The 13,674-nt window shown below is 38.7% G+C and overlaps 1 protein-coding gene across 2 annotated transcripts in view; it reads right to left on the bottom strand.

The window, feature by feature from the left end:
* CRIM1 (cysteine rich transmembrane BMP regulator 1) overlaps positions 1 to 13,674 on the bottom strand; it is a 188,114-nt gene that overhangs the window by 69,552 nt on the left and 104,888 nt on the right. For both annotated transcript variants that reach the window (XM_055725803.1, XM_055725802.1), the window contains one exon: positions 3,006 to 3,127. In XM_055725803.1, the coding sequence (XP_055581778.1) occupies positions 3,006 to 3,127 (122 nt within the window). The remainder of the gene's footprint in view (positions 1 to 3,005; positions 3,128 to 13,674) is intronic.

Here is a 13,674-nt window from a genome sequence, read left to right as displayed (position 1 = left end):
TTAATTGTAACATTAAATAGATGCTATAAAGGCAAAAATACACTAATGTGACTGCACATTTTTATTCCACCCTCTTGCCTATTTTCAGAGGTTTTCAAACACAGAAGTAACTAAAGGAACTCGTTGGTAACACCGATTACACTATTTCCCCCACTTACCATCTACAAACCCATTAACTTGCATTCGATTAAAACACACTTTAAAGAGGAATCCAGTCCTAATTGGAAAGGCCGAAGATAAGGAATTCAGCTTCTTCCCGGCAGTTTGTGCCAAGAGCTAACCACCTTCACTGCTGAGAACAGAATGTCCTAGATCTGTAAGATTTGGCTCTTGTTACTTTGATGGCAAGTTTTTGAAATGAAGAAATTGATCTAAGCCTATCACTTAAGATATTTTCTCCATCTGTCACTGATACCTACTATGTATCTTCTGCACTTGTTAGTATTTCAAGACCCTTTTAAAAACTAGTACTGGACAGTCAACTATCAGTCTCATGAACAACATTCCCCTCTTCTTCATTTTCAACTGATGGAAGTAATGGTAGGGATTTTATATAAATATAAATCTATCTATCTATCTATCTATCTGTCTATCACTGTATTTACCTAGTTTGTCATTGAACTAGATATTTATTAGTTTTAGTGGTATGGCTTTTCCCTGATAAGAACCACCTAACCATCCTAAAAATGCACTTGTAAAACCCCAAATTATAAAGTAGTGCAGATCAAGTTCTATGACTAGTCTGTCCTCTTTACTAATGATCTGCCACACAATCCAAACATCAGGAACTCCTCCTGACTAGCTTCTCCCAGCTTGTTGATAAAACTATTTATCATCTTCAGGCTTGTAAGTATTTCCTCTTTCCAAAATGAAGCAACATTAATAATTGCATCTGGAAGTTTCTCTCTTCTAAATATACACAAAGCACTTCCAAGTCATGTCATACAATATTATTTTTTGAAACCTGATTGTAACATTAAGTAGCATAATGACAAATGCTCTTTGTTAAAAAACACATGTATTTAACTCTTCTGACCAGTTCTCTCAGATTTTTTTTTTTTAAAGAGGAACTTATTAAAAAAATAATTTCCATACTGGACTGTAATTTCAATACTGACATTTTAAGGACATAAGACAAAACAGTATCTCTTCCTACAAACCTTCATCTTCCTCCAATCTGGCCTTTCTGCTTCCCCCTGTGGCATCAACTTCCCTTCAAAAATGCCTATTTTTTTTCCCCTGAACTTACTCTGTCTTCATAGGCTATGAAGGTGAAGATTAGGAATTGCCTGAGAGGCAAAATAAACCCTGACCGAAAAGCAGGTTTAATCTTTGGAGTGAGTTACAGCGAGCAGTAAGGCAATGACGCACAGGGCAACAGTCAGTCCAAATTCACTGTTAACAATGAAAAATGAATGTAACTCCTCCTTGGAAGTAAGATATGAAAATGACTAAGGACAAAAAACCCTGGGCAATTTAAACAGCTCTATCTAACACCTGATATGATATATACTGCAACAATTTTGATAGCAGTACCCACAAATAACTTGCAGACTGGAGAGAAACAGGAACGTTACCAAGGTGGTTTGTACCTTGAGACCGTTTCACATGAGCAAAGACTTCATATCAGAAATCGGCTTTGCATTTCTTGCTCAAAGTACTAAGACAAATCCTGAATCAAACATCTCATTGAGGTGTGACACGGAGTTAAATCAAATTCAGAAATGATACTTAAACAGAATGACATGAATATGAAGCAAAGGAAGTTGAGTATTACTTTAGTATAACAGGTAGTATTTTAAAAAACAGGCAAAATATAAAATATATTTATAAATACATGTATATAAATAAAATCTGCAATATTTATAGATTATATAAAACTATAATATTTATATTAGATAGAAATTGATATAAAAATTAGGTAAATTGCATTTAATTCCACCATATCTACAATCTTATGCCAAATAGTGAATGAATCTGAAAGCTAAAGAATCTTCCTGATGCACGTTCTCTTACTCAAATAAAAGTAGTTAATTTATATATATGTGATGTCCCGTTATATGTATTAAATATTACTCTGAATCAGTAATTCAGTATTTAAAATATCGTTACGTGTAAATAACACAAACATTCTCCTGGGGCAGTATCCCTCTCTCTATATACGTTTATGTGCATTTGCAATGAGGAATGCAAAATAAAAACTGTTTCAAACATATGACACATGCAAAGCTAAACATGATTAAATATCGCTGAATAAATTTATTAGTAAATACTTCACCAATGTGTAACTTCTTATGCTCAGAAATTACCTGAGCACGCAGCCCTTCAAGGGTGTTTTTCACCTTCTATCTACCAATAGTTAAATATCAAAGTCTCTTCCCAAGTCACCGTATCTAGCATATACGCATCTCTCTATATATTACATAGAGCAGTTCTGAGATACGGTCACTTGTGTAACAAATTCAAGGTTTTTAAACATTTTCTAAACATTTTCTAAACATTTACATCGCGAAACAAAGAACGTGAATCAGTCTATTCCTACACTGACTTACAATTTCCAAAGGCTATATATTTGTGTTAAAATGTTACTTTGTGAATGTTTCTTAAAGCCAACCCCACATCTAACCAGCATGCTTTTGCTTACAGTACGGCAACACGCAGCTGCAGTGGTGAGCAAAACTGTCATTTCTAAAAGGACTTCTAGTGTTTGCTACTGGCAAAGGAGGACCTGAAAAACATGCAGTGAGGGAGTCTTGCTAGAACTCTAATTCCCTGGGTCACAGGGAAAAGTGCTTTGGAAGTTAGAGGAACATGACAGCTTACAAATGACACAGTTTTCCACTAAAGTACCTTCAGCTGAATTTCCAGCTCCTTCTTACTGAGCTAATATCGAGAAAATTACTTCTCCTAGAACTTGACAACATGGTAAAAATAACCAAATGCCCAGCCCCTCCCACAGACAGATAAAATCCTCCTCTCCAGGTTTAAGAGAAAGCTTTACGTACCATTCACACATTCAAAGACATCACAGCACTTGCCAGGTGTTCCATCTCCACGCGAGACTATCTGGGGAATGGAGCCTGCCTCACACATGGGGAAACCACATAAACCAGAGAGACACTCGCACCTGAAACCAAAGAACAGTAAGGAAAACTCCATAAACAAATGAAGCCATGTATAAGGGGAAAGAATAAGCAAGAGGAAAATGGAAAGCTAGAACACAAGTTCCAGTATTAGCATATTCGTATCTTAGACTCATCTTGCTTAATTAACTCAACAGCCAAGAAAGCTTATCAGCCTGAAGGTTTGATTTTAACCATCTGAACTCTGTTTGCTGGCCAAGCAAGCAAGACGGTGGTACTGTGCAACACCAACACTTCTCTAGTGCTGTACGTATAATTGTAGAAAACTGCTGCTCCAGATTGTTTGAAAAAAAATGTATTCGCCAGGCTTGCATAATTAGGCTTCTCTGCCAGTTCTCTCTGAAAAATCAAAATTGGTGAAACACTAATAGCAGTACCTGCACCCGTTCATCAGAAGACTGCTCTCTCATTAGGAAACCATATATACCCAGTTTTATATAAGGAATAATTAAAGAGAAAGGAAGACTATGCAGAATTGTTATATCTAAGCCAAATTAAAATAATTGCAGGTTCTCTTTTGGTTTTTGATGATGCTGTCCTCAGTTTGCGGAGGGGCAACCACTTACATGAGATGCTAAATAATGTGGGAGGCTAGTTGTATTAAATACTGTGGTTAGCGTTAGAGATTGGACCATACTAAATAGTGTTCTCTCCATGTAAGTAATATTTATTTGCTTATTTAAGAGAAGAGTCTGAAGAACTGGAAGACATAAAACGTAGATAAACAATAGTCATGTTTCTTTCCAGATTCTGTGCGTTATGATTAACATAAATAGTTTAAACATAACAGTTTAAAAGCCAAACACTTGAGACTTTGCATAAGTTTACATTTAACAGAGTTCTTGCATGAACAATGGGCACATTATAGGGATATGCAGCAATGATTCAATAAAATGCAAGACAAAATGAACAGAAAGAAATATGCAAATATCATAGCTGAGCAACTTCATGGAATAGCAAATTTTTCAATTGCAAATCACAGATTTTTTTTGTAAAAAAACTTGTAGATTAATTTAGCGTACTACAAACACACATGAATTCAAAAGGAACAAAAGAACTCAGGAGAAGATCCTGTAATTATGTGTTAAAGAAATGAAAATAAGAACTCTACTTGTTAATAACTATTTCAAATATTTTAAGTATTCCAAGACAACCCCCACATTAAACCACCCGTTAGTAAGAAGCATTATCAGCACTTAATGTGTTTGCTTATCCTTTCTGCTTCAAAAGCAAGAAGTTCGGTTCTCCTCTACCATGCACGTCTCCTTAATTGCCCAACAGACATTACATCTCGGATCAGTGTTTCAATGAATAAGGAAGAGCCACCTCTCAACAGACAGAGCTTTAGTATCTCTTCCTTTAACCTCATCAGTGGTAGGTAACGTTGTTATATACTCCACAGTAAGGTATTACTCAAAGGGAAGCTTGCAAGAACAAATACAAGTAAGGTAAGGCATCTTACAGATATTTTATTATACCATCTGAAAAGGATTCTTAAAATATTTCATTACAGCAGGGTGTTACTATAAAGGGATAAATAAACCCTTGAAAAAACAGTATTAATTATATCACATTTCACAAATAACATTAAATATGTCAAGATAAGGTGAAGCAATTTAATTCTATGTGCACATACATACTACAGTATAGTGACAGTTTTAAAAGAGGCATTTCAAGTGGTTTTTTTAATATATATTGTACATACCATAACAGTAAAGGATAATGAACGAAACCAACAAAAAAGTAAGAGTACAGAAACCAAAGTTTTATTTACCATACTTTTGCTTTTGACATTTTCTTCTCAAGTTATTTGTAAATACAAAAAAATAACCTAATTATTTTCTTTACTGTATGCCCTTTGCCTTCAGAGATGTAGAAGGAAAAAAAAAAGCATTATGTCTTCTATTACATGGGATCAAAAACCCCAAAGGATTTGTGACAGCAGCTTCCCTTTAAGACAACTCTTAATCTTACAGAATTCTGTACTAATATATCACCTTGATACCCCAATAAAAGGAAGATACTTGTTGGGGCATGGGGGGAGAGGCAGGTGGGGATAGAAGATGATGTCTAGCAATCAGTGAAAAAGAACAACTAGCACTGTCAAGAGTCAAAGAATTTGTACCTTAACCTACCTAACAGACATTGCTTTGGAAGATGTTTTTCCATTGTGAGAAGAATGAAACACAGAAATAAGCACCTACATACTACTAAAGAAGGAAAAAAATCTTAAAAAATATATATAAACAAAAAAGTACAGACACAGTCTGAAAGCGTTATTAAAACTTATTAAGTACCTTATTAAAAAGATAAAAAATATTAGGTTTCACTTCAATCACCCTATATTCAACATGCAGATAACCTCTGAAAAAAGAGGTAGATCAAACTTCCTGAAGATTCCTATCATTCACAGAGAAAATGGCATATATTATGGAAATACAGTTGTGGACCTTGATTTCCCAAGTCTCATGAGCTGAAATTACCACTCTTAGTTTTACTGTCTTCACAATGAGCTTTTTCAGACACGCCTGTATCTACTCCATTCTTTGCCTCACATTCGTTATCACTGATGACTTGAGTTGGGGAATATTAAATGATTAGATTAATAACATGCACTTTTCCCCTCTCATTTTCTTCCCAGTCAACTGCTTTGAAAAAACCCAAATCAAAACACCAAAACACAAAACCAAACAACAAAAAATATGAACCACCAGATTAAATAACTTAAGATAGGACAGTCTTCCAGAAGAAGGGCTGAAAATGATGTTTAAAGGACTGGTGGGAGCCAGCGTTCCTTTTTGCAGAAAAGGCTCCCTCCCATTCAGAGGGATCAAAGCTTCGCATACTCATTCACAGCATAAGCAAACAAAACTCCACCCTCCAAAATTTTATAAATTGCCTTCCCATTTGGTTAAAAAACAATCCACACATCAGAGAATGTCAAAGCAGCAAATGTTTTCAGATGGACTTTTAAATATTCTGCATTCTTTTCAGCCAGCTCTGCTAGGAAAACCTTTGACCATCGTCCAGGCTATTAGCATGGAAAACATTGTTTTGGAGACAGAAGTCTTTCAGGAAGAAGCCCAAGGAATTCTGGTAGCCGGGGATGGCTGACACACTGCCAAAACAACATCTGGAAATTTGGAATGACCGATCCTATTCTCAGTAAGAGAGCACAATGAGCTTTATAGTACAAGATTCTTCTGAAGTGATTTTGGAGCAGGGGGACAGACGGAAGAGAAGTTGTCATCCAGCTCCGTGCTTTATCCCAGGTAGCTATCCACCTGCAGGGCACGTGGATCTCAGCCTTGGTACTGAGCAGTTGGTTTGAAGGAGTTCAGTAGGCCAGATTGCGATAAACCGGTTGATAGTGGCCATGGTCCCATTTAAAGTAATTTCTATAGAATTTAGCTGCTCAGATTGCTGCTCAGTAAGGCACTATATTGCTTTTGAGCTGCTCCCTCTGTCACTGTTAACTTGCCCAAGGAAAACGGGCACAGCAGGAGTTACTACATGGAAAACTTCCCAGAGACAAGACAACTTTATACATCGCCTTCTCTATTCTCACAGCCTGCAGTAACACTGCTGCAACATCAAACAGCACAGTGGCATCCAGAAGTTCCATGAAAGGGAGGTCTGTATTTGAGGTACCAAGAAGCTGGCACCCTGTACCTGCCCCTCACACACCTTATTTGCAGAGGCTCTAAGGAAACACGTCTCTTGGGAGGTTATACCACAACAGCACTCATGTCAAGTCAAAAGAACATGTCCTTTTAACAGGGAAGAACAGCCCTGTAAGAGAGCGCAACGTCCCCTGACAAGAGGGCCCAGAAAGAAAACAAAAGGAGAATCAAACAGTCATGCAAGAGACTTCTTGGAGTGCTGCCTGAAAAGGTGGTGGGATGGCCTGGAAGGAACCAAGAATCCCAAGAAGTCAGCTGTACTGAAAATTAGAAAAAACAAAATCAACCTGATTGGTAAGAGAAATTGTCTCCAGTTCTTCAGGTTAACAAAAAAACCAAACCAAACCAAAAACCAAAACACAAACAAACAAACCACTAACCAAATAAACATACAACAATAACAACAACAAAACCAACAAAAGAAAAACCAAAAATAATCCTAGAAATTGCAAGAAATGAGCAAGGGAACTTCAGTATATGAAGAACCAGAAACAAGACAATGTTTACTAACCAATATTTTACAGGCTAAGGAAGGGAACTGCTTCAGTAATATAAATGGCCTGATTTTTTTATTTCAGTGTTTAAGTTCTTCAAAACAGAAATAATTTAGTTACTTTTTTTCTTTTATACTTGTGAACTGTGTGTGTCAGAGTTGGGTCTTCTTGGTGTTTTGTTTTGGGTTTGGGGTGGTTTTGTTGTTTTTTTCTTTTAATATTGTATCATCATTTTCCTTTTTTTCTTTATGTCACCAAAAGTGTGAAAAGGAAAAAGTATATAAAAAAACAAATGGAATATTTGTAAATGACAATTTTTATTTAAAATCTAACTATCTTGGTTCATTTACTTCTGTTATTAAACAGATGAAAAGACAGAAAGGCTTCACTAGCCTCAGAAAAGCTGTTTGGATGATAGGATCAAAAGAGTTCTCCAGGCACAAGGCATAATAGCTATGAAAATAAGAACAAGCACCTTGGAAAAAAGATTTAGTACCAGTGAATGGGAAGGTTGGGGCAGTGGTGTGTTGCGGAGAGGGATATTTATTTTCAGGATCAAAACAAAATTAAGTCTAAAGCATTGAGACTAGAGAAAAGCATTCCTGAAACATACATCACATTCCTGTGGAGATTTTATCATGGTACTTATTTTTTTCCTTGCAGGAATCTAATACAATTTGCATTAACATTATTAGCACTTGTGTTACCTAAATGTAGTAGACAAACTCCCACAGATTTGTTAGTGATAAAAACACTGAAGTTATACTGTAAAATAAGGAATTTTCAGAAGAGAACTCCCAGCATTATCAAAGCTAGATGAACTACCGGCAAGGAAAAGAGACTAAATTAAAGACCCTCCCTATTATCAAGCATAAGGCATAAGAGATGATGATACAGCAAAATGAAATATTAATATAGCAATCTAACAAAATCAGGGGAAGATTATGTCTGTGTTACACTTGAAGCCACCACGTGTGTTAAGTAGGCAAGATGCTGAATTTTAAACTGGTCAAGCTACAGCTTAAGGAATCAACCAAATGCTACTCTTTGAAAGAGAAACTCCAGTCCTGCACAGGGCACAGGCTGCAGGCAAAGACAAAGACATGCGGACACCTCCATCCAAGACATTCAGCTAGAATTTTCCTAAAACTTCACACATACAGACTGGAAAGTTTTTGGCCCACAAGTTCTGGGTCACTGTTTCATGCATTTTTTCATTTTAAGTTTTAAAGATATGATTAAGCAAGTCAGTAGGGAAAATGTTCCTTTTTCCTGGAAAGCTTTTAGTATTTCATTTTGGAGATCAATGATAAACCTGTAGAAAGAGATGGCAGAACTCTGGAAGTTGCATGTAACACTTGTAATCAGATCATTTCCATATGTTCAAAAATTATGCATCACTTATATGTGAACTGACACATATGGAAGTTCTTCCTATTTTAATTCTCTAGGGAGGTTACTCATTGAAAAATCAAAGCTAGCATGCTCCAAAGTAAGAATTCCTTTCTAAAATTCTGGATGTTGTTACAAACAGATACCCAAGGTAACACTGCATTTTTCCATGACTATAGTAATCTTTATATACAAGGGACATTTAAATATTACAAAAGACAACTATCTAGCTTTTAATTAATGACACTGTGAAAGGGAATGTGGTATGTGCATCTTTTGCATATTATTAGCATGAGGAAATAGCAAACAGATGCTAAGCAAAGGAAAAAGTCATAAAATCAGCATTCACATCAAGTAGATTATCATCTTTCCAAGGCTTATTCGAATCTTAAGAGTTCATCTGACTAAAAGACTTGATTTCATCCTTTGAGTAACGTTAAATCAACTGTCTGTTTCCCAGAGGGATGAGACTGGAAAAAAGGACACCCAAAGAAGAGTCACGCCATGGAACCAGTAGGCATACAATCACTGGCCAAGTGCGCTGACTTTTCAAGTGCACTGATTTTTTTCAAGTACACTAATATATGTATAGAGCCTTTTGAATTCATCAGTATAGGAAATAAAACAAAATATAAACCAGGCCAACTCTGCATTTTTCTCATACTTTGCTGTACCAACTTATGTTTTCCTCTGATGAAGATCTCTTCAGTTTTGTACTACCATGTACCTCAGTTACTCTTTCCTTAGGGTTATCAGCCTCAACCTTCATAATAAAACAAACACTTAAAAAACAAAGACGATATTAGGTAAGATGTTATACAAATGTTAGTTAACTGGTATTAAAATAAACCATTTCTTTTCTTATTTCACTACTTTTTACTGAGGAATTATAAATATATGATCCTTTTACAGATAAAATACATTTTCTAAGGACTTCATGTCAAAAATCTCTTTAAAATAACGGATTTATAAGTAATTCACTAACTTTAATATTCCTGTAACTCCAAACTTTACCTGAATGACAAACCTCCCTCAAAATAAGCCCTAAGGGATGGCTTTGCCATAAGCAAACCAAAAAACCCAAACAACAACAAGAAAAGGCAAAACCACCCCAACAATCTCTCCAAAACACATTATCATTAATTTGATGTCCAGTCTTTCTTCCTTGAAAGAAAGAACCAGCACCCAATAATTATCCCATGTTTAGCTTTTCCATGCCGTTTGTGGTATTAAACACCTTTCTCATATCCCTGGAAGGCAATTCGGTACAAGTTTAGGACGGATAATTGTAGAAAAGTTTGGGCTGAAAGGGACCTTTAAAGATCATCTAGTCCAACGCCCACCCCTGCAATGAGCAGGGACATCTTCAACTAGATCAGGCTGCTCAGAGCCCCGTCCAACCTCATGTTGAGTGTTTCCAGGGATGGGGCATCTACTGCCTCTCTGGGCAACCTGTTCCAATGTTTCACTACTGTCATCATAAAAAAATTTCTTCCTTATATCTAGTCTGAACCTAGTTGAATTTAAAGCCATTATCCCTTGTCCTATCACAACAAGCCCTGCTGAAAAGTTTGTCCCCGTCTTCCTTATTAGGCCCCCTGTAAGTTCTTATAGGCTGCAATAAGGTCTCCCCAGAGCCTTCTCTTCTCCAGGCTGAACAATTCCAGCTCTCAGCGATTCCTCACAGGAGAGGTGCTCCAGCCCCTTCATCATTTTGGGGGCCCTCTGGACACGCTCTAACAGGTCCGTGTCTTTCTTGTACTGAGGGCTCCAGAGCTGACCGCCACACTCCAGGTGGGGCTCACCAGAGCGGAGTAGAGGGGCAGAATCACCCCCCTCGACCTGCCGGCCACGCTGCTTTTGATACAGCCCGGGATACGGTTGCCTTTCTGGGCTGCGAGCGCACACTGCTGCCTCGTGTCCAGATTTTCATCCACCAGCACCCCAAATCCTCAGACAGGCTGCTCTCAATCCCCTCGTCCCCCAGCCTCTATTGGTACCGGGGGGATTGCTCCAACCCAGGTGCAGGACCTTGCACTTGGCCTTGCTGAACCTCATGAGGTTCACATGGGCCCACTTTTTGAGCTGGTCCAGGTCACTTTGGATGGCACCTTGTCCCTCAGGCATGTCAACTGCACCAGTTAGCTGGGGGTCATCTGCAAACTTGCTGAGGGTGCACCTGATCCCACTGTCTATGCCATTGATGAAGATATTAAACAGTACTGGGACCAGTACAGACCCCTGGGGGACACCACTTACTGGTCTCCACCTGGACATCATTGACCACCACCCTCTGGATGAAACCATCCAACCAATTCCTCATCCACCAGACAGTCCACCATCAAATCTGTATCTTGCCAGTATAGAGAAGGCTGCAGGCAAAGAAGACTAAGGCAAGGGTGCCTCAGCCTTCTCCTCATCCATTGTTACTAGTTTGCCAGTTTTGCTCGCTGGGGTTAGCTGCGTGTGTGTGTACGCTTTCGCTGACCTTCCTTTTTTGGCTGACATACCTGTAGAAGCCTTTCTTACCATTCTTTGCATCTCTTGCCAAGTTCAGCTCCAGACATGTCCTGGAGCTCCAGCTGTGCCTTTGATAAATTGACTAAGACTCTGCTTGAGAATTATTTCATGCTGTTTTCATATGAGACAGAAGAAAGTAAACTGTGCAGAAGGGGCAAATACGACCTTACTAAAAATGTGGCAAACTATTAGGTGACCATTTAGCTTCTGAATTTCTTCCATTACGTATTACATTTAAAAATGAGGCCAGAAGATTGCTCCAGAATCCAAGTGTTTCTGAAAGCTGACAAACAGCCGGCTGGGCATGAGCCAGCTGTGTGCCCAGGGGGCCGAGGGAGCCACCAGCTCCGGGCTGGTGTCACAGACTGTGTGGCCAGCAGGGCCAGGGCAGTGACCGTCCCCCCATGCTCAGCCCTGGTGAGGCCACATCTCGCACCCTGGGGTGTTTCAGGCCCCTCACTGCAGGGGGGACGCTGAGGGGCTGGAGCGTGTCCAGAGCCGGGCAGGGGCTGGGGACGGGGCTGGAGCACCAGGCTCACGGGGGGCGGCTGAGGGACCTGGGGGGGGTTGGCCTGGAGAGGGGGCGGCTCAGGGGGGACCTTATCGCTCTCTGCAGCTCCTGGCAGGGGCTGTGGGCAGGGGGGTCGGTCCCTTCTCCCAGGTGATGGGGGACAGCACAGGAGGGAACAGCCTCAAGCTGCCCCAGGGGAGGTTTGGATGGGATGGTAGGAAAAAGTTCTTCCCTGAAAGGGTGGTCAGGCGCTGGAATGGGCTGCACGGGGAGGTGGTGGAGTCACCATCCCTGGGGGTGTTTAAAAAACACACTGATGTGGCACTTAGGGACATGGTTTAGTGGTGGGCTTGGCAGTTTTGGGTCAATGGTTGGACTTCATGACCTTAAAGGTCTTTTCCAACCTAAATGATTCTATGTTTCAAACTTAATGGGATTTTTCCATGCAGTGGGAACCAAATATGCAAGAACTGTAAACCCTTTCTAGAAATAATATTCTTTAAATTCCACCGATGACATTTCAAGGAATCTTAGTGAGAAACTACTTATTATTTTAAAATGGTCCACAACCTTCAGTTCCACTTTTTATATATTAAATAATTTAAGAAGGAAAAAAGAAAGCAGTGATTTGTGGCCCCTGAAGTCCAACGCAACGTTTCCTGCTATTTTCTAGAGGAAATGCAACTTCAAATTCTTTGGATATAATCTCAATAATGTTGGTATTATCATCTGCTCAAAGCACTGTGAAACTGCTAGGAAATTCTCATGTCTACTTCTTTTCTAAATGCAAACATCCAAGTGATAATTCTATTGCTTTATTATGTATGTAGGTCTCCCTAGGCATCTGTGCAGTTGTGAGTTTGAAGTCAACTTTCAAAGACATTATTAATCTCCAATGACAGAAGCAGAAATTTGCCTGTTCAAGTCAGGAATTATTCTGAACTAAATCACCTATTCAATTTCCAAACAAGTGAACAGCTGATTAAGAAGAAACGGAACAAAACAGAGTGGAAGTCTTTGTGGGGAGAGGACAGCAGTATTTAGTGTGATGAAGGTATACACTGATTCTTACACTGACAAGTGAAAACCACCAATTTTTAACAGGAGGATATGTCTACTATCTTATTATAAACTGAAAGAGTTCAAAGGTCAGCTTTCACATCAAGAATGCAAATGAAACCAAATTCTACACACTGTACAATTTCATTTACTTCCAAGCGTAAAACACCATCTAAAAGTAGATACAATTAAGTTACTTTATTTGGGTTAGAATTTCTTCTTAACTTTGAAGAAGTAAAAATATCATTAACACAGCACATGGCCAGATTAGAATACTACATACACTTTTCCATAAAAGCTCATACATTAAAAAACCTAAGCTGTTAGTATAATTACGATCAATACTTCCTCCCCTTGTGCAAATGTTGTTATTTTTGCTTATGGGAAATATGCTCCTTCTTTTAGGTGGCATTGTATTAAAATGTTTTGCAATTCAGTACTTCCTAGGAGTTGGTGGAAGAGCATAGATGTGGATTTTTAACTTACACAATACAGGTGCAAAAAGCTGATCTTACAAAAGATGCAAGTGGGGACCTGTGTATGTACAAGGTCTTACAGCTTCTTCTGCAGAAGATGCACCTTCTACTTCTGAAAATCTCAGGTTTCCTCTCCTTGTTAGAGGTCTCCCACACTCAGTCGTCAGCCATCAGGCTCCAGAAATGTCTTGTGTTTCAAGAGCTTCTGTTAAAGTTTTATTGAGATGGCTTGAAAAAAGAAATACTTATCATCTTTTTCTCATTTCTGGACTTCAGGAAAATATGATTGCTTGCCAAAACAACCCACATTGTGGGGCTGTATGCCAAGGCAGCAATAACTATCACCACACTGAGAACATCTAGGAATTGCTGAGGCAGCTGTAGGAAGGGAGGAAG

Source organism: Falco cherrug, chromosome 13 (genome assembly GCF_023634085.1).
Source record: "Falco cherrug isolate bFalChe1 chromosome 13, bFalChe1.pri, whole genome shotgun sequence".
Classification (NCBI taxonomy): domain Eukaryota; kingdom Metazoa; phylum Chordata; class Aves; order Falconiformes; family Falconidae; genus Falco; species Falco cherrug.
The sequence above is the reverse complement of the archived record's forward strand: the minus strand, read 5'-3'. Positions and strand labels throughout refer to the sequence as shown.